The following is a 26,732-nucleotide window of genomic DNA, read 5'->3' on the forward strand; positions in this document are numbered from 1 at the left end:
ACATTTCACTGATATTTTAGTACATTGACAAATCATAAAATATTAAGTACACATTTTAAATCAGTGTGTCCATTAGGGGGAGCTTGGATACTACACAAACCAACAACAATAAAAAAAACACAACAGGTTCATAAAAAAGACAAAACATAAGAAAAGACAAGGGAGGGCATTTAACATATAGACAGTTGAACAGATAAAAAAAAATAATAATAAATAAATAAACCTGACTGATAGGGTAATTATATTGGATTGGCTGGCATATGGTTCTTTTGGTGAGCATGATTTTTTTTCCATTAAGATGTATTTTTCTTAAATTAATTATTTACTAAATCATTTATTTATTGAATTTTGCAATACATTTTGTAAAAATGACAGATCTTCATAAAATCCGAAAAAAAAAAAAAAAAAAAAAAAATATATATATATATATATATATATATATATATATATATATATATATATATATATATATATATATATATATATATATATATATATATATATATATAAAAGTGATTAATATAAAATCTTATACTTTTATCTGATTGGTAAATATGTCAATATTTTAGAAATGTAATATTTTCTTTGCAAGGAGCAGGAGTTTAATCATTTATAACGATTAAACAACACAATGAAAAGGATGGCTGATTGCAGCAGCTATGATTGGCTGGTCAGTATTAGGGTGAGCTGAAAGCAGGCAATGTGATTGGCTCAGTTAATCAGTATTTACATTTTTGCAGTGGGCGGTCCCAAGCCGAGGTGGGCGTGGTCATAAATTCTAATATATGGATAGACCTCACTCATGTGGCTTTTGCTAATTCACTGGAAGCATGTTGGAGGCAGGGGTGAAGGAGGTTTAAGGTAATTTTGTAAGTAACGTAAAACAAGATGTTTCTCGTTTTTATTAAATTTATATCTCCCCCACATTTAGCAAACAAATTAGCTTTAGCATTTTCCCCCAAGTTTCCACTTCTACCTTAAATTCCACCTTAAATGTAGCCGCTCCACAACAAGCTATAGTTTTAGTCAGGCGAACATAAGCAACAAATTCTATTTTTTCTCTTACTTAATGTTTCCAAAGCCAGCTTAAATGTGTTTAACATGATATGCCTCATTTTTTCGTAAATTTAGTGAACAAATTAGCCTTAGAATTTTCCACAAGTTTTTACTTCCACCTTAAATTCCACCTTAAACGTGTCAGCTCAAAAACAAGTTTTAGTTTCAGTCAAACTAACGTCAGCAACAAATTATTTTTTTCCCTGCTAGAGTGTTTAAACAAGATGTTTTTCATTTTTAGTAAATTTATAGTTATTTCAACCACATTTAGCAGAAAAATTAGCTTTAGCATTTACCCCCAAGTTTCCCCTTCCTCCCTGAATTCCACCTTAAATATGGCAGCTCCACAACAAGCTGTAGTTTTAGTCAGGCGAACATAAGAAACAAACAATTTTTTCTCTTAATTAATGTTTCCAAAGCCTGATAGAGTGTTTAAACTATTATCTATTTTTTAGTAAAGTTAGCCTTAGCATATTTACCCAAGTTTCCACTTCCACCTTAAATTCCACCTTAAATGTGGCAGCTCAACCAGTAGTTCCAAAATAAGTCGTAATTTCAGTCAAACTAATGTTTAAAAAGTTCATTTTTTCTCTTATAGAGTGTTTAAACTAGATATTTATTTAGTTTTAGTAAATATATATCTAACCCAAGTTTAGTGAACAAGTTAGCCTTAAGTTTAGTCCGGCTAATGTTAGCGACAAATGATATTTTTCTCTCACTCAATGTTATAAACATGCTTTTCATTTTTAGCAAATTTATATCTCACATTTAACAACATAATTTGCATTAAAATTTCCCTCCGAGTTTCACTTCCACCTTAAATGTGGCAGCTCGACCAGTAGTTCCAGAACACGTTGTAGTTTTAGTCAAACATTACATCTGATTCATTTTTAGTAAATTTATATCTCACTTGTGTTTAGCAAACAAATTAGCATTAGCATTTCCCCCTGAGTCTCACTTCCACCTTAAATGAGGCTGTAGTTGTAGGGAAGTGAACGTTAGTGACAAATTCTATTTTTCTCTCACTTAATGTTAGCAAGATGTTTATAATTTTTTTAAATATATAACTTAACCCATATCTTACTCATGTTTAGCGAGTTACAGTTCCACCTTAAATGTGGCAGTTACAGCCTTTTCATTTAGACAAAGTTATTTTATTATTTTTCTCAGTCAGTGTTACTAGAATCTGCTAGAATAGTTAAACATGATGTTCCTCATTTTTTGTTAATTTATATCTCACCCATGTTTAGCGGACAAGTTAGCCAAAGCATATCCCCCCAAGTTGCCACTTTAACCTTAAATTCCACCTTAAATGTGGCAGCTCCACAACAAGCTGTAATTATTTTTAGTCAGGCGACAAATTCTATTTTTTCTCTGCCTCAATGTTTTTAAAGTTTTCCAAGTTTACACTTCCACCATAAATTCCACCTTAAATGTTGCAGCTCAACCAGTAGTTCCAAAAGAAATTGTAGTTTCAGTCAAACTAACCCAAGCAAAAAGTTACATTTTTATCTTATAGAGTGTTTAAACAAGATTTTTCTAATTTTTAGTAAATTTCTTTAAGTATCTCTAACATTTAGCAGACAAGTTAGCCTTAGCATTTCCCCATGTTTCCACTTCCATCTTAAATTCCACCTTAAATGGGACAATTAAAAAAAGCTGTAGTCAGGCTCATGTTAGCGACAAATTATTTTTTTTCTTTGACTCAATGTTTTCAAAATCTGATTAGTGTTTAAACACTCAACATTACATTTTTAGTAAATTTATATCTCTCGCACACGTTTAAGGAGTTTTCCGTAAAAAAAATATATATATAAAACCGTTTTTTTAATAATAAATATTTTCTGACAAATGTAAATTTACATGACATACACTGTTGTTGCGTTATTGAATAATCATGATAATAAAATGTATGTAGATTGACTTTCAGGCTTATATTAGGATATGCGAATTAAATAAATCTGGCCTATTGCTGTTTCTGTTTTACTTTGTTGTACAAAAACTAGTAAAAATAATATTAATAAAAAAATAATAATATAAACCATAATTCCTGGTATTTGCTTATTTCTAAGTATTCAGTAAAACAAATATTATAGAGAATAATCTTGTGATATACTGAGTATTGCAGATTCAGTATCAGGATATCATCGGTATTATGGTCAACAGTGATTCACACTCTACTACTAATAAGAATACACTTTTGCCTTTAAAGGGGACATATTATATCTTTTTACAGGTTAGAATAAGTCTATGAGCTACACAATATATGTTCGTTACGTTTCAAGTAACAAAATCACCTTTTACATAAAAATAAAGATCTCCTTTCAGAATGAGCCGTTTAATGGCTCTTGTCACTTTTATGCAAATAAGCTGTTGCTGTTCAAGCCCCATGATTATGTTGAACGTTTACCACGTTAGTGTTAGCTAGCTTGTGCTAAATGGCAAAACACAAACAAGCTAGTTCATTAATTGAAAGTTCTTACATCTCCATCATCTGCTGACTTGCCACAGACAATAGGTACAGATCCCTCCCTCAGACGAAGTCTGCTGGCTAATCCTGCTAAACCTGGGTACATAATATGTCCCACTTTAACCCTTGTGTGGTGTTCATATTTTTGTTACTCGTTTACTTTGTTACTTGTATTTAATTCAGCAAAATTAAGCAATTTTACATTAAAATGCTTTACACATGCTCGCTTCACCTAAATTGCAAGCAATATAAACAGCTTACATGGTTAATATTTGCCCTTTACCTTTTTTATGTTACATTTCTTTCAAAAAGTGCTACTCTTTTTTTATTAGTTTTTTAATAAAATGTAAAAGAAAATGAATTAAACTCAAGATATGAGTAGAAAATTAGTTTAGTTTCAAATTTACAAATGAAGCAATGTTTATTAGCCCTTGGCCAAACATACTGTATGTAATATTAATGTGTGTGTGTGGGGGGGGGTGTACAGTGTGTGTTTATCAAAAATGTGTTTTTATATATGTTTTTCACAAAAAATAAGCCAATGCCAATGAGTTTGAGTTAGAAAAAAATATTTTTTTGTATCATTTGATGAAAAATGAAAACGGGTGCCACAGACCCGAACACCACACAAGAGTTAAAACAACACACGACTGCCAAAACGTATATGAATATTTTACTTTATTACCAGTTTGAATACAAATCTTGCAGGAGACAATAAAAAATACAGAGTTTGTACATTGAAAAGACTGATCCCGTTGCCATGTGCGCAAAAATAAAACCAAAAGCAGAAGATTTCATATTCAGGTGGGAGGGAAGGCTGAAGATATTAATAACTAAAGCCTGGAACAGCTGTTTTATTTGTTTATTTTAGTACCACAAACTGTAAATGAGGGTCCAGAGCTGAGGGAGAAGAGCGAGACACTTCCTAAAATAAATGAGCCTGCAGTCTGAAGAGGGGGAGGGGAAGAAAAAATAAAAATAAAAGAGGTAATCGCAAAAGAATTAATGCTGTTCGGGATGAAATGAGAACACAGTTGAGTGCACCAGACAAGAATGTATACAAAACAAACTAAAACCAAGCTAGACTAGGGATGCACCAATACTGCACTGTTCAGTTTAGAGTGAAAAATTATTCAGAATTCTGATTTAAAGCCAATTAATTTGTCAGTTCAGACCAGTTTTAGGTCATTTTCCAAATATGGAGTTTTTATGCTTTGGGTTAATTTGGTCGCTTTTGCCACTTTGCCACTCGTAGCGGACATTTCTGAAATTTTTACAAGGAAAAATATTTAAAAATAAAAATTTCACTACAGTATCGGTGCAACTCTACTACTAGATTTATATACTGTATACACACACACACACATATATACCACAGTGGGTGAACAGTTTTGCAAGAGGAGCTGACATTATTTTCTCTCTCCATCCCAATGCAGTCGTTCCTGTGGCGCGTCTAAATTCCCACAATTACGATTTTATTTTAAAAGAAAAAAAAAAAAAAGATCGATTGCTGTGCACCGGAGCGTACACACTGTTATTTCATTTATATGCAGAAAGAAAAATCAATCAAAACGATAAAACATACCACACGCACACACACATCCTACTGTATAGTTAGTAAAAGTCACACAAACTGAGAACCAAACTAAGACTAAAAAAAAAATGAAAGAAAACCGAACTGGACACCACACTCAAAATAAATGTAAAAAAAGAGAAAAGAACGGAAAGATATTCGGTAAAATAGGAAAGAAAGAAAAAACTAAAATTCGTATTCTCACACACTCTCGCCAAAGGCTGCAGCACTGAGACCGGTCTGAATATCACTTCTTTTCTTTTAATCAAAAGTAAGTCATCGTTCGTTCATCTGCCATAAAGTAAGTGAGGTATTATGAGGTGTGAAGGCCCCGCCCAGGAGAAGTGGGCGGGGCCAAGGTTGCAGTATTCCGGGTTTAATTAACCGTGTTTGTAGCAGCATTTATAGTTCTGAGAAAAAGTCAGTCACCGGACCGATCTGCGTTCCCTGACTCGGAGTTCAAAAAACGAAAAATAAAAACCTTAAAAAACCCCAAAAAATCGTTTAAAACAAAAAGCGCTACTCGCAAAGAAACAATTAATCAAATATAACAAAAAACACACACAAACACACACACTCCTCATAATAACGATTCATAACGAAACCAGGCCCGTAGCAATAATAAAGTAGTAGTAGTAATAGTATAAGCAGTACTAGGAAATGGTCTGAATGGTGGCTCCACCCTTTGGACAAGCAGAGAATTATTGATGGTACTGATGCAGAAAGTTGGGGAGGAAATTAATGGAATGATTATGTAGCTTCTTAATTTAGAAAAAAAAAAGTTTTAACCACGATTAAACCTATTTCTGTAACGGCTTGTGTACAACAAACAGCAGGATTAACGGTACATTATTCTATTATAGCTCAGTGTAGGTTAATGCTTTCAGTTTTAACATATCAATGGATCAACAGATGAATAAGATCAAGTTAAATTCCATTTTTATTCTTTAATTCAATTAGCATTTACGGTTTAAACAGCAGAGCAATGCTTAAGTCAAAGATGCTTAAATGCAGAAGCATAAACGCAGGCAGCTGCATAGGGCGCTCGCACAGGCTAGGCCATGGGCAACTCGCCGCAGACATACTGATCACAAATCTTAAGCTGGAACATTTATAGGAATAAGCAGAAGTGCATTGCTCCTGTGATGCATCTGAAGAAGTCTGAAATTTGACTGAACCGCTAATATTGTATTTATTCTTTTTGTTTTGTTTTTTTGAACAGCAGCCAATGAATCACCACTATGCAGAATCGCAATCACAATTGGAGGAAAGTACTGGATCCACAGCTCTGATACATCAGCTGAACATCAACAGATGCCTGTGCAGACAACCAGCATCTCAACAGGAGTTGAGAGTTTAAAATGCGCTCTCTCTCTCTCGGACTCCGGCTGCTGATGTAGAGTATTTTTTCAGAGATCTTTTAGCCCAAACGTGAGTATAAAATGCTGCTTTACCTATAAGTGTATGCCTGTTTCTACAATCAGATGCTACAAGTGGACTAATACCAATTTATTTAGCTCCATGTTTCAATGTTTTAACGTTTGTAGACAACATTTTAGGATGACCGATCATTAATTCAGAGTGAAACGCAGCACAAGTTCAAGCACAAGCTTGAAATCATTCGTTTAATTTAAGTTTTTAAAAAGACGAGCCAAATCCATCCAAAGTTTAATGTAAAGAATTTACTGTAAAATTACTGTAGAGACTCCCATTTAACCACATTGGAATATCAGTACACAAACACACGCATCATTTCAGACGAGAACTCGCCTGTAAAACATGGTCATTTTTGATCCAAAGCCAAAACAAACAAAAAATTTAAACATGGAGGTTAAAGGTGTTAAACTGACAGTTAAAGGGGAGGGGTCGAACACGAACGACTGCAGTGGTACATAACGATATGACTAAATTACATGAAGGTAAAATTTGGATACTTACAGATCAAATGCTCACACATACACACGCACACAAACAGAAGAAGTAGTAGAAGTATATCTAGTTAAGTCCTGCCACTATTTAGCTCTTAAAAATAAAAAAAAGGGAAAGAAGACAAACTGAGGCCTGTTTACAACCCACCCTCCCCTCCCACTACTAACACTTCCACACACAAAAAAAGAAACCAGAAAATATAAAAAAGTAGGTTGATTCACCTTTGTCCTTTACACAATGTGAACCCCAGAAAAACTCAAAAAAAAAAAAACCCTCAAAAGAATGAAGCGAAATTTGCTTCCGTTAAAAGCAAACAAATCAAAAGAGCCCTGCACTCGCTTCTGTCCAGAAAAGCAAAACCAAAAAACAGAAACCGACGAACGAAAACGACCTAAAGTTTAAGACGACTATCAGAGCACTTTTGTCCAGTATAACGACAGACATTTGCAACCAAATATCCAAAGAAAACAAACATGAAGCATATGAACATACGCATACAAGCACGCGAGCATGCATGCATGTATGAACAGAACATACATACAGTATTTTTGAAAGTCCTGTTTTGTCTTATTTGTCATTATTTTTCCAGTGGCGTTACAGAAAGAGAGAGAGATAGAGAAAGACGTGATGTAGTGTGCAGGCCTCCCCGGCGCTAGGGGGCGCCAGAGCAGAGAGGTGGAGGCGGCGGTTGGTTGGTTGGATGAATGGATGGTGCTGGCGGAAAGGGCAGAGTGGCACTGGCTGTTGTAAGGAAGGGTTGAGTCGAGTATAGAGTTGAGTAGAGTAGAGTAGGGTTGGGTTGAGTTGAGCAAGGTTGAGTTGGGTCGGGTGGGGTGTTTCAGTCCAGCTCTGATCATCGGGAAGTTACGATATTGAATGAGGTAGCGCTGCTGAAAAACTAATTACTGTTCCTCCTCTTCCTCCTCCTCCTCCTCTTCCTCAGAGGACTTGGATGGCTGCTCTTCTTTCTCCTGAAAGGGTGGAAAGAGAGGGAAAAAAAATCAATCATCAATCATCAATTACTTACTTTGCAACAGAGTTAACACACAATATAAGGGGGAAAAACCTATGCATAACAAATGCATAGTTTTTGCAATATACAGTGCAATATTATAAATTATCTATATTATACTACCACATTGCACCAGAGATATATGCACTTTGTCTATGCAACTGTAGAAAAGCACCATAAAAACAGTCAAAACCAAATAAGAAAATACATTTCCGATGTTTCCCTTCAGTTGATCTATTGTGCAGCCTTAGTTGTGGTGGGGCTGGTAATAAATCAAATACATAGCATTTTTTTTTTGCTTTTTGAAAAGGTAGTCATCAGCATTAGGAATGAAAGAGTACATTACTGGCAATTTATTCTTAATAAAAAAAATCTCCTATTTTTTAAGGAGACAAACCTACTGAAAGAAATTGCATTGCATCATCAATTACTGCAATAACGTAAACCAACACATATTCAGCACATTTTGCATTATATATTAATCAATTTCCATATTTTTTTTTTTTTTTTACATTATTGAGATACTACTACTACTACTACTACTACTATAACATGTGCTGAAGAGAATCAGGGTTTCCCCACAGTGCTTTATATAGTTAGGGTGGCTGCCTTGATTATACATACTTACATACTTACTATAAAGGCTGTAAGACTGTATGAATCACATTAAATTGCACTTTTTAAATAACTATCCAAGGTTGTAGTAACCTAAATGCATTCTTTTGCATCATGCTGTTACACTGCAGTTGTGATCTCTATTGACGCATCACAGAAAAGCTGAATGAAAGTAATAGATCTTTAATTTGGGGGAGGATGAGGGGGATTTTCCACACTGCAATAAAGAATAGAGAGAATCTGAATAAAACACTTTCACCTGTCCTCTTTAAAACGAGTGGGTGGGCAGCTGTTTATACAGGCCGACTCAGTGAATCACTGATTCGTTTACTCACTGAGCTACTATTCTGTGGGATTGACTCACTGCCGTTAAACTCCGCCCTCATTTTTTTACCCTTCATTCATAAAAAGCGAGAGCCGGTCCTCCGGAGAGCTGAGTCATTCCCGAGTCACTGAGGGAAAACCGACACGTGTAAATATTTCCCCAGTGAAAACAGAGCGAGTGGAAGCAGCCCTGCAGAACCCGGTCCAAGTACTGTTCTTTATTTTTAAATAAATAAATAAATAAATAAATATTACTACAACTAAAATAGGTCCAAAGGCCAAGAGAGTACAAGATAAGGTTCAGAGAGTGCAGTGTGTATAATAAAAGCAGTTATTTACATTTACGGACATTAGTTTTAGTTTTTTATACTAACATAATTAGTTTTAAAATCAATTATTGTTCAAATAAGCGACAAACAGCCCACTTTAAAAATCAGAAATACCAGCATATTTAATAGAATTAAAGAGGCACTGAAATACTTGGCAACCGAAATTTTGGGATTAAAATAAGTTTTATTTCTGGGCTGAATAAGTAAAAAGGCCAATTAATTCATACCAAACATTGAAATAATCAAAAATGTGGTTTGTTGCCTGAGAGCAACACTATGCCCTGTTAAGTTAACACACTACTCTACACACAAAGTGGTTTAGAATATGTAAAAACATTGTAAATGCCTGTTTAAAAGTTAAAAAGTCGTTTTTGGAGGTACATGAACTTTAATGTGTTGCCTCAGGGCACCATTACAGAGTTAGATCACAGGCTGAAACAGTGGTCTTCTATATTACATATATAAAATTACAAAAATGAAGTGAACAAAATGCATAAAATCAAATGTATTGTAAGTGTGCAGATCATGAGAAGCTAAAGGCCGTATCCAGTATATATGACCCAGATTTACCTCAGCAGTGAACCCGGGCTGCATCTGCAAAACGTTTATGAATCAGCAGCTTTAATTTGCTGTAATAATAGTGAGGGAAATGTTTACGAGGTTTGTGGGCAGGATAACAGGCGGCCCGTGTGTGAGTCAGGCCCGCGGATCTCTGGGGGCACAGTGAAATATTTCAGATGGGAACAGAACCAGAAGGCCGTGCCAGAGCTGTGCCTCATGTGAGGAATTCTCCCAGAAGAAAAGAAACTTGTGACAAAAGGGGAGCTGTGGAGGAGGAGGGAAGGGGGAGAGGATCTGGCAACCAGGCACTGTACAAAAATGATTTCAGAAATAAATCATTATTTATAAGTAGGACAAGCAGACTGAGAAGGGAAAAAAAAATGATTAGTGTGACCAGACAATATGACCAAAAATTCTACAATAAAAACTAATATTTTGGTTGATTCAATATATAATTATTCCAATTCCAAAATATGAGAGAGAATATATAGAAGAATCACTGAATAACTAAAGGACAAGGCTACAACAGATCTGTACCTACAAACAGCTATTATTTTTTTGCACTTAATGTAAAAAAGTCCTTTTCAGGTGCTGTAATTTAAATAAAATAAAAAAAAGTTTAAAGTGCGACGTCTACCATCGAATTACTGTTTAGCCTTAATGACGGAAAAGAAAAACTAAAATAAGAAGAAACTAAAATAAAGGAGTGTAAATAGGCAAAACTTGGTACTTTATTAGTTTGCCAGATGGAGGTTAAAAATGTTGTGTTCAGTAAAGACACATTTTTAGAGCACTTAGTTTTTAACTACCAAAAAAAAAAAAAAAAAAAAAAAAAAAAAAAAAAAAAAGCCATAAATTTAATGAAAACTGAAAAAAGGCCTTTAGGTATTTGACAAGTGGCTAAATTTTGTTCAGTTTTGGATCTGGCCAAACATTTATAATTTTGGTGCATTAATAAATGAATAAAAAATAAAAGAATAAGAAAGATTAGAAAGAAAAAAGGGACAGAAGTAGAGTGCAAGTAAGAGAAACAGGGGAAAAAAAAAAAATGCAAGAACATGTAGATAATAAAAACGAAAAAAAAAAAAGCAGAATGAAAGAGAGAGGTAGAGAAGCGCAAAACCGCCTGATTAAAGAAGAGGAAGAAAGAGGGGGGAAAAAAAACCTGATAGGCAACAACCCAAATCATTTGCATTTGGGTTCCAAACAGAGCTCCACACACACACAAAGCATGATAGTATGATAACAAAAGAGCGTCAGTTTGTGTATGTACAGGTGAGCAAACAGACACACCCCCTTTGACAGGTAACGAACACCTGAGGTGTCCAGCCTAAGGCTGAGTGGGTGTACAGGTAATATCTCCGTGCTAAACAGGAAGTGAGGGAATACTAACCGCCTTCTTGGGTCTTCCTCTGCGTTTCCCCCCAGAGGACTCCGAGGCAGCAGCTGCGGCTGCTCTCTGAAACACATTAAAAACACAGGTCAATTCCATTCCTCATAATACTCTGATGCAGTATAAAAAGATCTAGATTCAATTTCTTAGGAAACTAAAGAATGTCAAGGCTATCTAATCCAATATTGTGCAGCTTTAAAGCAGGCATATACACACATGATATCAGAACTCTATCGTTATGGCCAATCATTTTTTGGTATTTAATAATTATCTTTAGGAGGTAAATGTCTAGATATTTAAAACCAACACTTAGTATGCACGCTACAATTGACCAACACTGCAACACTACCTACAAAACTAAAAAAAAAAAAAAAAATTAAATTATCTTGAATTTCACTGCAAAACAGTCCACTTTTAAAAAGTCTCAAATACCAGTGTATTTATTATTAGGGATGCACTGAAATTTGGCAACTGAAAATACTTGGCTGAAAATTGAAGTTTCATTGTTCGGCTGAATAAGTAAAACAGTCTGGCATGAATTAATGTAAAGTAATTACACTCTAAGAAGATATACAACTGTATTGAACCTGTTAATAAAATAAAAAAATAGGTTAAAACCTAATTTTATAGTTTGTATGCAGTTGGTTAAAAGCTAAAAATGCCTCAACATCTCAAATTTAACGTGCTCCTAAATTTATACCTTAGCTTCTCGCCCAAGTTTTAAACGTGTAGATGAGCAGATATATATATATATATATATACACGTGTAATATGGGATATAAGCATCAGAACAGAATTCCCACATTGCTGCATCTTTATTCTCATTTATCCATATATAGCTCCATCTATTCTTTCTGGATCTTGAGTTTTCACACTGTATATTGCTGAAAGTATCATGTTTGGTGATTAGGTTTGGATGGATTTGAGCTGTTTAGCCATAGAAACTCTTCATTTCATGAGTCTCTCTACTGTCGTTGCTTTAAATCTGAAGCTACATGAAGTTTGGAGGTGTGTAGTGATAGTGACTCTGCAGAAAGTTGGTGAACTCTGTGCACTATGCTCCTCAGCATCAGCTGACTCCACCCTGTTATTTTACACTGACAGAGCACAGAGTCGCTGTGGTTCCCAGTCCCTTCCACTGTGTTATAATATCACTGACAGTTGGCTGTGGAATATTTAGTAGTGAGTAATAGTGAAATTACACAACTGTACTTTTTGTACAGGTGCTGCATCCTGACCATTCACTGAACTCCTGAGAGCCTGAGACCCATTCTTTCACTAATAAATGTTTGTAGAAGCAGTCCCAGCATGCCTAGCTGCTGCTTTTTATATTATTATACACCTGTGGAGACTGATTTAAGCAGGTGATTGGATACTTTTGGTAGTATAATGTGTTTATAATGTGTGTCTGTACTGGAAAATGACAGACGACTGGCCACTAGAGGGGGTTATGGAGCGTGTGCTGGCAGTTGGCCAGAGGGCAGCGAGTTCATTGGCTATTATGTTGGAAACGGACATGAACTGAACACAGGCCACTGCAGTTCATTGGCCACCTGGTTTGAAGCTCGGAGACAGCTGGCAGAACCGAACAGGCGCTGCTACCAACACACAGTGTGTGTGTGTGTGTGTGTGTGTACATGTGCATTGTGGGGTAGGGAAGGAGGGGGGCTGTCACCATGGTGACAGTAGACGGAAAGGAAAGCGTGGCGTGCATGTAGGCCTGCGGTTGGTCTGTCGGTAGAGATGGGCATGGCAGTCGCATGGAGATGGCACAGCTATCGGGTGCACCTGCATCACGCTACACGCCACACAGGAAGCTACAGCAGCACAGGGACCGCAGGAGAACCGACCATCTCGGTTTCGTTTAGAAGCTTTCAGTACAAAAGCCTGAGTAAGGAGCAGCCGAGGCTCATCAGCTGGATTTACCGACAGCTACAGTATAATATATAGTACCATATATGGTACTAGTCAAACGCTTTTACACACCTCATTCACTGATTGTTTACACTGTAAATGTAATATTGAAGATTATATTAAAGCTATACATGAACACGTGCAAAATTATTTTAATAAACTAGAAATGTCCTATACTTTAGATCTGCAGACTCTTAGTGAGATTTTAATCTCAATGTCTTCATGAGGGAGTCACCTGGAATAGTTTTCTCAGCAGCATCTTGAAGGAAGGAGTTCCTGGAGGTGCTGAATAGCTGCTGCTTTTCCTTCACTCCAGCTCATCTCAAATTAGGTCATGTGAAGAACTAATTTTTTTTTACTGTTTAATACGCAACTCCATATATGTGTCCATTAACTGTTTATGTATTTTAGTATTAATTGAGATAGAAAATGTAGAAAATAAATTTAAATAAGAGGTGTTACAACTTTTGACTGGTGCAGTATGTAAAATTCAGAGCTAATTTAGAAAGGTGAACAATTAAAAGCTGCACAGTGCTGAGTCATAAGTTTTGATGTGGCTGACAACAGATGTGGGTGCTCACAGGAGAATTGTGTGATTAAGTCAAACCATTTCTTCTTGGGAGGAGGTTGTTAATGTTCCTTTTCTGCATATTTAATCACTTTTTGTAATCGATTGAAATCACTAAATAAATATTAAATATATAACTAATTAAAAAAAACAAAAAAAACACATGCATCAAAGGTGTCATTCCAGGCTGAATGACTCAAATCTGATTTTTTTTGTTCAATGTGGCTGTGTGAACGCATCAAATCCAATTTTTTTTTAATGAGATGAGTCTCTTTTACATGTGGTCCCAAATCAGATACGCATCTGATCCATGGACATGTGAACTCATTAGCGCTACCTGCTTCTCCCTTGTACCCACACTGTATCTCTTGGTGCAGCTCTGCAGCTATAGCTCCAAAAAAACAGCAAAAGCAAACCGCCTGTCCTTTATTCACCTCCTGGACCTGAGCATGAACTTCAGAGCAGCTGTTTACCGTTTCTCCACTCCAGCAAAAGATGCTCCACATATGAGCAGCCAACTACTCCATTTCCCTTTATAAAGCTACGAGTCCTGAATATGAAATTTTTGTTGTTTGTGAAGGAGAAGTTTATACAGGTATTAATGTGCGTATTAAGGCGTTTCAGGGACAGATGCGTGTGATTAGGTGTAATTGTTTTGGTTAAATGCGTATGGATACATTTCGGGCGCATTTCTATTGGGATTGTTACAGAATGATGCATCCGAGCTGAAACCGTGTCAGTATGTAGAAAAATGCATGAGGCATAGAAGCTCCAAATAAACAGTTGGAGGATTTAGAGATCTGTATGTAGTGAGGTGTTGTATTGTTAGCTCTTACTTTGGCCTTAGTAGCTGCAGCCTTGTTTTTGCTGCCCTTAGGTCTTCCTCTCGGCCTCTTTGCTGTGGGAGATCCACTATCCTCCTGCTGGAGAAATAAAAAAAGGGTCAATTCTGAGTCTTTACACAGAGAGGATGCTCATAAAGCAGCTCAGAGAGTTCCAGAACCAGTTCCTCAAAACCTACACATCTAAACTCACACTGTATTCAATGAAAAGAGCTCAAATAGCTTAATAAAGTAACTAGTAACTGAAGCTTATACCAAATAGTATTGGGCCAAAATGTACCATTTGCAATAGAGACATTCTAACAATAAATGAATAAATATTTGTAAAAGCATCAGTTTTCATATAGAAACACTCATTTCAAGATTAAGTCATTATTCAGGGTTCATACACTTTTTAAAACAATACATTTCCATTACTTTTTCATGACTTTTCCATGCTTTCAAAACATACTTTCATGATCACACGATCTTTAAAACACTCATGCAGACATGGACAAATTGTTAATTTGACTTTAAAAATTAAAAAGTTTAAAAAGTAATGTTTACGGAATATTTAATCGTAAAATGTGTCAAATCCTGAAAGATTCATTGTGTAGGGCTAAATTACTTAACTGATATGATGCATTTGTTAGCTCAAAAAAAAAAAAAAGCTTCTCTGCTAATAATTGAAACCATTTGTAGAGCAGATTTCCATGACTTTTCCAAAACTTTAACTATTTAAACTTTTTATTTTTCCAAAACTTATCTAGGCCTGGAAATTGCTTTTATCTGGCTAATCTACCATAAAATCACACCGTGCTTTGTTGGGGCATCTGCTAAGATGCTAAAGTTTCAACATTTAACAAACATTTTACATTGAATTTCTGCTATTGTAGTTTTTAGTCTTGCATTTTTAATAATAAAAAAATAGGCTTTTAAAAAGAAATACAAATTGTTTGAAAAAGATAACTAAATGTATAAAAAAACGGCGCATTCACGTTTTGACCAAAAGTTTCGATTAGTTTCGATCTAAAATTCTCACTTCTACACGCAGAGAGTTTAGTTTTTAGCGACGCAACGCTAAATTGTGAGTAAACATCAGAATCCAAATGCCCGGACCTTTACAAATCAGCTGACATCAAAGCAGGTCTGCGGTTTGACATTCTGTTTATGATCAGGACCTCAAAGCTCAGCGTTGATCTCACACTTCCACTGAACACACGCGGTTAACACCAGCAGGCCGTCGCACGCACACCAACCAACCAACCAACCAACAATCAGCTGGAGCTGACGAGTGTTCAGCAGCTGTGTAATACTGAGCTCAGGACCTAAACTCTGGCTCCCTTAATCACAGGTTTGCGTGCGAACCAGGTCAGGATGTGGTCCCTGTATCAGTCTAGATCAGACTACTCACTACTGTATCTACGCCCAGGGCAACAACAACAACAACATTCGAGGGTGTGGGAGAAAAACAATCATTTTAAAAAGATAATTAAAAAGAAATAAATCAAATTTAAGCACTAACATACACTAGAATATCCAATAGTGAATTGGTCACCATTTAGTAGCGGGTATATACACACACAAATGTGGACATTTGGAAATGTGGAAAATAATCTTATTTTTATTGGGAACCATTGGGAAAAGAATTTTAAGTGACTTCTGGAGCATCTCTGCTTATTCATCCATCTATCCATTATAAAAAATTGGAATCTGGACATTTTTTGCATTGTAAAAGGCATTAAAAATGTTCAAGTTGTCAGGTTTAGTTTACAAAATCATAAAAATTAAGGTTAAGTTTATTAAACTTAGGTTGGATAATAAAAATGTAATATTCTAAATAGATAAAATACAATTAAACAAAATGAGAAATATCAAATTGGTCAAAAATGATTAAATAAGTCCAAATAATGTACAGTAGATCAATAACATGTAAACATATAAATAATTATGGCTCACTCAGGTTAATAGGTTAATAACCTTGCGTCCAATATCTGGACAGAACCTCAATGACCTCCAGGTTTCTTTAGGAACTCAAACATTATTTACAAATAATTTTAATTCAAATCTAGTATTTGATAAAAAGGTTATTTAGGCTACAATATCCAAAATTTGTCCATGAGAAACACCTTAACTTCATCTCGCTTTAAAACTCAGTCATGCAGCTTGCCATCAGCTGCCAGAGCCCTGAGAGAGGACAGATGGCTTGCTCGCTCTGGGTGGGAACAGTAGATGGCACGCTCTCTCTTTCCCCTCATCACTTCTATAGGGTGATGTGGATCAGCACAAGGCTGCATCTGTGAGCTTATGTATCAGAACCGAGTCGCTGCGCTTTCCTCAGAGCGTTAGCACACAGTGAGCACTACTCAGCAATGCTACAGCATCAGCAGCAGCAGTTCAAAAGGAGAGGCGAGAGACTGATTTTACATGCGTCGAAGGAGGCGTGCGCTAGTCTTCTTTACCCTCCGGGTGTTTTTGGGCATCACTAGTGATAGGGAGAGTCTTAATGAGTGGGTTGAGTTGGATAATTTGCATTGTAAATATTAAAAAAAAAAATACAAATCTTTAAAAATGTGCAATATTCGCCTCTTTAACGTATGAAACTGTTAATTTTGAAGCTCAATAAAGGTTTATTTGCTTAGAGGCATGTTCCTGCAAGAGGACGCACTTAAACCCAACAATGCTTGTAATTTGAGCAGGGGGTCCTGAACACAAAGCGACAGGCTGCGAGTGCATTTTCGCCAGGTCCAGGAGTCAGTTGTGGGCAGCTATATGCAATCTCTTAAGAGGAAGACTTTGTTGCAGCACAAAGAAAGCCCTGTTCAAGGTCAGTGCAACTGACACCGGTTGCTACTTTAAGACTAACAGGTGGCACATAGCTACCGGCTGCCAAATTCCTTTAAGTGCATCAGGCACGGCGGAGGAAACCAGAGGCCGAGTTCGGTCCACAGTTCAGCGAGGACAGCCAGAGGTAGACCTGCTCTGGAGCAACACTGTCAACAAACACGGGCGAGATACCAGCGTCTCGCCGGGGCTTATCGGAAATATGTGGGCCCAAACGATATACCGACTAGCTGCACCATCGGCTGAGAAAGAAACATACGCTAAATACAAGATACAAAAAGTATTGGGTAGGGCTGTAACGATTAGTCGATATAATCGACAATGCAGATTTAAATTTGTCAAATACAAATTAATGATTAGTCGACAATGAATTTGTAACAGTACTGCGTTACACAAAGTGCTGGGGGACAAAAGCGCCGCAATGGGAGATTAAAGGGTAAATGGTTTGCCCACACAGTTTACACTCAACGTCTGTGTCTACAGAAGTGCCCAAACATTAACAGATTAAATATTTAATTGCTAAGTATCAGTACTTTTCGCAATTAAACATTCAGATATTTAATTTGTCATTTAAATCTCATGTTCTGCTGCTTCTATCATTTTTAGAGATGGCAGAAATAATCGTTGACTAATTGAAAATATAATAATCAGATTAGTCAACTTGTTGATTGCTACAATAGTAAGAAGGGCTGCGACGAATCGATATAATCGACAACATGAACCATTAGCATTGCTGATTGTGATTGGCTGAGAGGTTTTCTATGAGTGCTGTTATCAGCCGGTAATGCACTGTAACCAAAGCTCCCCATGTATTACTCTGCCACATACAGGTAACATAGCAACTACCTCAACTCAAGTCACTCAATGAAATTATGGACAAGTGTCGTCACACATGCTTGGTTTCTACTAAAATCAAGAGTTTTTACAAAGTAAAATTTTTTTATTTAAGTAACTGTCTTGAAAAGTCCTGAAAAGACTTATTTGAAAACAGTATTGCTGTGATTTGATTGCATTCAGCAAAAAGACCAAGTGTTCATTAGGTCAGGATGCTGTATGATGCATCTTAAACCCTAACTCAATTACAAAGGTGAGTGAATAAATAAATTAAAGAATTAATGCATGAGAACAGGTGTCCCCAACCATTTGGACGTTTAGCCTTTTCCCTCACTTTCTACAGCACTCAGAACTTGCATCTGCAACGTTACAAAACTCGAGGAATTTGAAGGGGATGAACTTAATTACGCAGAAGTGTTACATACGTATGGAAATATTCCCGCTAAAGCTATAGACGAATACGCGTGTTTACAGTAGACGAAGGAGGCGATGCATTCTTATTCAATCACACAGATCTCCTCCGCTGTGCAGCAGCTGTTGGACATACTCCGGCCTGGCCAACTCGCGCTAAACGTAAATACAAAAAAATGTTATGCATGTTTTACTGCAGGATCCAGATGTATGTGTACGGAGTGCATTTTAGTAATGAGGTTATATAAACAAACTCATGCTCTCGAGGACATGTACAGAGCGCATCATTTACAAGGGAAAAGAGCTCAGCCTCAATGAGAAACTGAATTAACATTAGTGCATACCAAAAACACTCGAAACTTGCTTTTAGATCACTTTTAAAAAAGGTAAACTAAAAAAAAAATAAATAAAAATAGTTAGTCATTGTGTAGTCGTTCCCTCCATTAAACACCTGGTAACTGGCAGTAGAGGCATACCATATAGTATCGGCAACATTTTTGAATGTCATGAACGATATTATACCCTGAAAATCGAGGGTACCATTTTTTTCTTTACTTTAGCAAAAGAAAAAAAATCACACTGTTCTTATTTCCTTTTATACATCTACGAGAGACAGATTATATCTGTGCAGTATCATTTATTTTACTTTAATCCTGGATATATGGAGATATTTGGAGTGCATGATTAATTCTATTACATTCTGGATCATTGACTGTTACAAATCTGATAAAATTGTATTTAATGCAATAGTTTAATTTTCATTTTCTTGTAGTACTGAATTCTTGAAATATTTTTTTTTATTCAGTGTTTTTTCATATCGCCAAGAGTATTGTGATAATATTTTTGGGTCATATCGCCCACCCCTAACTACCAGATTTATTAGGTTTTCTAGAGCAGTGTAATAAAACTGTCCAGGACTGTCAGTCATCAGTTCTAACCTGATTTTTTTTTTTTTTTAGTTCTGTACTGTATTTGTTTTAAGTCAAGGACTGGAAACTGAATTTAGGACCCAGATTTGAAGACTGCTGTTTGAGCAAAGGCAAAAATAAATAAATAAATACATACATACATATATACACACACACACACACATTACATACATACACACACAGATTTTACACTTTAAAGGCATTGTCAATTCCTTAACCTTTAATTAAACAAGTTAAAAGAGTCATTTTATATCTTCTTTATAAAGAATAAAGAAAATACTAACAATCTATAATATTTACTGTAGAATAAACAATAAAAATACAATCACACACTACACAGGGTTAATAATAAAGCTCAAAAAACAGACTAGAAGTCTCCAGTTTATTAAAGCCCCTGTTTAAACCTCTTTCCTGCTTACAGCCCTCTCCCTACTGCTGAAGCTCACTGTATAATCCCACCAACAAAGACACGGGATGAGTCAATTGAGATTTCCCCATTAAAGGCCAGGCAAGTTTGAACACTTCCTCTGCATAACTGGCTTTCAAAAATGTAAGACGACTACCAGTAATACGCCTCCGCAACTCAATTATAGCATGCAGCGACAATCACAAACACAAATTAAAACAGTATAAAGTATGTATGTTTCACAATAGCTGATAACATGTAACTTACATATTTAAGGGAAGATTTTACCTGTAAGAGAAGAATATGGAAAATTTTAATTTTTGGTAAAAACTGACAGTACATGATTAATTATACAAAAATGTTTAAATACTGTTATAAAGCTGTGTTCACATATGGATGGAAAGTTAGCTACATAAGCTTGAGCAAGCATGCAAACCAATGACTACCATTTCATCCATCTTTACAGTTACAAACATGGCAGCCAACAGAGGGCGCTGTGGGATCTAAGCCACAAGATAAATACAGCTTTGGCAAAAATGAGAAAAGAAATTTAGTTTTAGACTTTACAAAATTGAAAACCTCTAGAATATAAATCAAGAGGAAGATGGATGATCACAAGCCATCAAACCACCAAACTGAACTGCTTAAATTTTTGCATCAGGAGTAAAGGCATAATGTTATCCAAAAGCAGTGTGCAAGACTGGTGGAGGAGAACACAATGCCAAGAGGCATGATTTTAACTGTGATTAAAAATCAGAGTTATTTCACCAAATATTGATTTCTGAACTCGGAAAATTGTTTGGGCTTGCTTTTGGAAAAAGACAATACATTTGGCATAAAATAGCATAATCAAAAGCATAGATAATTTATAAGAAAACATTGTTAAATGCATAGTAAGAGTCCTTTTAAAAAAAAATCTTTTGTGGAGAAAAATTGGGCATTGGCCCTTTAAAGCTTAAGACAGGAACCCATTACCTACTGCTGGCTAGCATGAGGAATTAGCTTAAGGCATTTACTACATAGCCCCTCCCCCACAGTGTGTGTGTGTGTCACTGGGCTAACCGACTATGTGTGTGTTTAAACTGGGCTGACTGGTAGACATCTCAGTGTTTCCATGCACTGATAATGATGAGCTGCAGTGTTTGATGTGGTTGTGTGTGAAGATACATCACACTACTGCTCTTTGTTTATTTACACCTCCACCTTTTGCGGTTGGGTATGTGTCACCCCTGAGGCATGGTGCCTCAGGTTTACCCAATAACCAATCAACTAAGGGGACAATTAAATATGCGTAATCAAGCACACTGGTATAAAATAATAATAAAAAAAAGGTATAAATTAGGGCTGGAATTGTTTCAAAATCAAAATGATTAAAAGTCAGTAAAAACTAAATAGTGCACCAAACATACTGTAAATAATGCATACTGTAGGGATGCACCAAATATTTGGCAACCAAACAGTTAGTTATATAGATATAACTAGTAGGGGTGAGCAATAGATCCAAAAAAAAAAAAATAATAATAAAAAAAAGCACAATATACAATAGGGTATTTTTGCAATAACTTCTCTTGAGAATTTGATTATTTTATTTTTAAGTAACGAGCAACAAATAATAAAAAAGCTAAAGTATAGCCAATTGTGTATGCATATAAGCTGCAAAAAAAAAAAAAAAAAAAAAAAATACATATTGTTCTCATCAATAATACTGCAATATCTTCTCATATCTTAGTATCGATTTTTGACGATATTTAACATAATGTGATTTGGCGCCATGCAAACCCTTAAAATAAAATGCATTGTATTTTAATGAATTAAAGTTAATTTTATTTTTAATCAAATGTAAAGAGATTACAGTTAAAAAAAAAAAAAAAAAAAAAAAAAAGAACCAATGGATATTCCCATTGCAAAAACTGTTCAATTTTGTATTACTGTAAAAACACTACAAATAGATTTATATTAAAAAAAAAAAAAAAAAAAAAAACACTTTACCAACTTTCCAAATATATTTAAAGAAGTATATTTAAAAAATGGTCTGCATCCAAAATTCAGTCTAACGGGTTTTGGGTGAGCAGGAACGAGAAACCCCACCCTGGGTGGAGTTAAAACCACAAAGATGATTAAAACTTCCGGATGAGGACTAGTGGCGCTGGCTTTTATTACCTATGGGCTCCGATTATAGTACTGGGTATTAACCCACTAATCCACCGCCAGCATTAGCGTCGGTGAACGACGCCTCCAAGAGCCAATCAGAGCGCTCGCAGTTACCCGTCCACCAATCCCTGAGGACCTGAGCTGGAGTAAAGTGGGTTACTGCTGGTTTACAGAGCTCACGTTACAGAGACTCGGTCAAACTGCCAGGCCAAATTACACCTTTGTGGGATGGAGGAGCATCAGGGCACGGGGGGATGAGTCAGAAAACCAACAGAAACCCAACAGCTTCAGGAACATCTGAGCAGCGATAAAACCACAATACTGACACCATGACAAATGTCCATCTCTGTACATAGCAACCTGTGATGACACACTGTGGCTCATAGACAATAGACATTTGTTTGGACCTCCGTCTCAATTAGCGAAAGAATGAGTGATTGCATATATAGATGACCTACTAATCTATACAGACGTTAAACTGGGGTGTTTGGAGTCATAAAGGAGACAGAAAATTACATTTTACATGGTTCTTGCACCATTTAAAAAAAAAAAAATAGTCAAATTTAATGCTTTAAGACCTCAATAAATATAATTTAAAATCAAAAACGTACATCTTTGGTAGAAGATATTATCGTATTGGAAATCAAAACGTTTCCAGTTTCCCATTTATCTTTTGTTTTTTTTTTTATCTTCTTCAAATTTGTTCCATTGTAATGCAGAACAGAGTCAACATAACTAATGTAAGTTGCATGAGCTCTTTCGTAAAAAAAAGGGATAAATTAAATTGTAGAGATGGCCATATCTTTAAAAGTAATGTCTGATAAAAAAATATATAATAATAAACACAAAAACATAATCATTAACTTTGTGCATTAAATGCACCGCCTAAAATGTAACACATTTACTGTAAATTTGCTGTAGGTAAAACAATTTAAGAATTTAAGGACCTTGTTAAAACCCTTTTTAATAAAATGTAATTGATTACACAAGATTACTCATTTTAATGACTCATGCATTAAATACACAAATTACTGAGTATTTATAAAACTACAGGAGCCCTAGTGCTGTAAATGTAGTACTGCAGCCTGTTACATATGTGTCACTATATCTTTCTCTATTTAGTCCAGCACATGTTTACAGGTGATGCTTGCTGGTTTTAAAACAGTTTATTTTGTATAGAAATAAACTATATCATTTTAAGATCAGTGCAACTCTAAAAGTTAAAACCTAAAAATGCTTTGTGCATTCTACTGAATGTCCTTTTACTACAAGATACGACAATTTCATATATTTCACTGTATTCATTCAAGTACGAGCTGCTATGAATTGTGTGTACTTTAAAAAGTAAGTTGAAGTACTTACTTTTTTGCCATATTGTTTAGTATTGATTCTTACCAGTAAAAAGGAAATGAGTCATGCCATTTCCTCACATGCAATGACACCTATTGTGAAGAACACTCTGTGCATTAGCTCAAAACCTCAGCATTTGCAGAGCATGTAGGTTTTACTGGTTTACCTCGTGCCCCAACTTTTAATCAAGTAGGTAGTATAATCTGTTTAACGTCTGTTTAATTCACATTTGGATACCAAGAATTGTAATACTTTAACTTGTTTGGCATAAGCATCATTCTACATCAAATTTAGCATTATAAAATGTTATTAATAACTACTGTTATTTTGTGAGAATTTCCTTTTTTGCATACGCTTGTACCACACTTAGTTATCTAGAATTAAGTATCTTGCATTACTGCACATTACCTGTGGGTGCTTCCTTGGTCTTCCACGGCCTCTCTTCTCTGCTCCATCCTTATCTTTAGGAGACATGGCGTCCTTGGCGTCACTCATGTTGACTTACTTTGGGAAAGAGAAATAAGAAGAAATCAATGCATGCACACCTTCAGTTTTTTAGTCCTGCAGCTTTAAAACTGCATGCACACTGCAGTCTAGAACCCTAAACCAAGGAAAGAAATTTAAATAGCTGGCAAGCAAAATCTCTTGTTTATGCAACTTCTCCCAAAGTGAGCAGTCTGATTACTAGATGCAAAAGCAAAATAAATAATAATAAAAAAAAAAAATCACAATTTGTGCATGCATGTAAGTAGCTACCTACACATATTTAATGTATAACAAATCATGCATCAATAAAATTATTTATTTTTCGCATGCATCAAAACCCTTCAAATCTCAATTTAATTCATACTATGCTATAGTATACTACACTAATAGTGTTAAAGCAAAACAAAAGCCTGTATAATCTAGTCTACACGTTTTAAAACAAGTTAGCTCACACTAGCTGGCTAAATCGAGGCAATGCTGATTACTAGCTACAGATACCCCTGTGGCTGCAACAGCATTGAAATTGAAAGCACAACATTTGCATGAATTTAAAAAGAAAGGAACTAATAAAAATAGCTTAAACTACATACACTCCAAAAATAAGTTTATCGTGCATCAATGAAGAGTGCTTCACGTGCTTCAAACTCTTAACTCGACACAAAAGCTAAAGAATAAGCAGGCTACAACTTCTATACACATATTTAAAATGCTTAAACTTGAAAAAAATAAAAATGCACGCACTATAGCTGGCTACATAACTACAAAATTCTCAATGAACCATGCATCGATAATACCTTATCTTACGTGCTTCAAAGCCCTTATTATCTCGTGTTAATCTCGAGAGCTACCATTGCTGGAATAAAGCTGATAACATCCCCATTTTAAGCACAAGTTAGCTACAGCCTTAGCCAATTCCAGAATCCAAAAAAAAGCAGTTTACTCGCTACGGATGCCCGCGTGGCTCCAACAGCACAAAAATAAAGCGAAATTACAACATATGCATGTATTTATATCACTACACAGACAGAATAAATAAGCAGGCGTGCATTATGAAATATTATAATAAAATAAAAAATTAAAAGCATGCACGAGAACAAAAATAAGTAAATACATGCAAATGCTTTAGTTAGTGCATAGGCGTGCGTGAATGCAAGCATGCATGTATGCATAAGCCCAGACTGGCGCCAGATTGCATGCATTTGAGCGCCAAAAACACGGTGGCGCACAAACAACAAAAGGCACCCTAAACCACCCTGTTTTTTGTTGCTTTTTTGGAAGAACGTGCGAATGCAGCACGATTAATCGATTAAATTAATTTAATCGCGCTCGAATCGACTTAAAAAGCTGGTTTAAGTGCTTTAATCGTGCTTTAACACCGTGCCAAAGGCGGTTTTTTGTATTAGCAGCAGCAGCACGTTGCATTGAACAATGAAGCACGAGCCACACACTAAAGGCTTTAGCTATAGCTCGTTATGAAGCTACTGAGCATGCGTGGTGCTAAGCTAGCGCCAAACTAGCTAGCCCTGCACGTAAATACACTCGATTTTAGACGGATTTACAGCGAATTTACTGCAAATTCACAATGAATCACGCATCAGAAAAATTGTTAACACGTTTTACAACGCGTACCTCGACTCAAACTCGAAGAAGGAGCTGAAATAAAGCAGATAATCGCCGCTAAAGTCGCTGTAAAGAACGGTCGCATTTTTTTAAAGCACGAGTTAACCTGGTTAAACCCCCCCTGTGCTTTATATGGATAGTAAATCAGAATATAAAAGGGTAAAATAAGGTTGTGAACAGGAGATAAAGCAGAATTTAGGAAGTTTAAATGAGTAAATAAAGGAAGTACCTGGTCTGGAGCTAAGCAGTGCGGCGGTGAGAAGGCTGAGGGCAGTCCCAGGCTGGGTGCGTGCTGAGCGGTGAGCCCGGTGTGCGGGAGTGAGGCGCTGCTGAAGGCCCGGCTGTCTCTCAGGGCATTTTAAACAGGCTTCCTCACGGGCCACAGCGAGGTGGGCGGGGTTATATATGGTAATTAAGCAGGGGACTATACACAAAAGATCACCTTAACATCATTTACACAATATTATTCAATATTACATAATATAAGGGTGTATTTTCAGAGTTAAGACAATTCAGAAGTGGAAAGTAACTTATTACATTTACTCATTTACTCACATTACTGTAATTGAGTAGATTTTATGAGTAATTTGTCATTTTTAAAGTAGTTCTTTTACTCAAGTACATTTTGACACAAGTAATTTACTTCGCTACATTGGAAAACTCTCCCCGTTAAACTGAGTAAAAAATAAAATGCTGGGGAAAAAAAAAAAACAAATTGTCTGAATTTAAAAAAAAAAGTTTTCCCATCAATATGTGCTTCTTTACGGCACTGCGCATGCGTCGACCAACATTTTTGTTTGGTTTTTTGTATTTTTTTATGTTTTTCATAATAATTCCTGAAGTTTTTATTGGGAACATTAAACATTAATCTGCTTGGATGTTAAAAACAAAACAAAACATGTAAATCATTTTAAAAACAGTTAAAGCATAGCAATGAAAAGTTAAACAAATAATAATGAACTGTAAATCTATAAAAATACAGTTAATAGTCACCTATATGACCATAACTTTTTAACAAGTAAAGAAAAAAATGGATCATAGAAACCTATGCCACTTGTTCTTGAAAATGTTTTGTAGGGTGGTCTGAACGAATACTGGTCCAAATTATTTAATTTAATATTTATTTAATTTATGAT

General features: G+C 35.7%; 2 protein-coding genes across 5 annotated transcripts in view; one reads left to right on the plus strand and one right to left on the minus strand.

Annotated features, from left to right (window-relative positions):
* The window catches only part of LOC111191435 (suppressor of cytokine signaling 2), a 202,678-nt gene that overhangs the window by 35,657 nt on the left and 140,289 nt on the right, over positions 1-26,732 (plus strand). The gene's annotated exons all lie outside the window — the stretch shown is intronic.
* hmga1a (high mobility group AT-hook 1a) lies at positions 4,188-25,967 on the minus strand. Of its 4 annotated transcripts, none has more exons than XM_022666451.2 (6): positions 25,826-25,967; positions 23,899-23,994; positions 20,257-20,277; positions 14,581-14,664; positions 11,263-11,328; positions 4,188-7,999 (listed from the first exon to the last, which is right to left on the minus strand). In XM_022666451.2, exons 2-6 carry the CDS (start codon positions 23,983-23,985, stop codon positions 7,931-7,933), a joined length of 327 nt encoding a protein of 108 aa, XP_022522172.1. In that variant the 5' UTR covers positions 23,986-23,994; positions 25,826-25,967; the 3' UTR covers positions 4,188-7,930. The 4 variants fall into 4 exon arrangements, with proteins under 4 accessions (XP_022522172.1, XP_007233025.2, XP_007233028.2 ...); XM_007232963.4 differs by having other exon boundaries at positions 14,581-14,667; XM_007232966.4 differs by lacking the exon at positions 20,257-20,277.

The sequence above is a fragment of the Astyanax mexicanus genome, chromosome 13, assembly GCF_023375975.1.
Source record: "Astyanax mexicanus isolate ESR-SI-001 chromosome 13, AstMex3_surface, whole genome shotgun sequence".
Classification (NCBI taxonomy): domain Eukaryota; kingdom Metazoa; phylum Chordata; class Actinopteri; order Characiformes; family Acestrorhamphidae; genus Astyanax; species Astyanax mexicanus.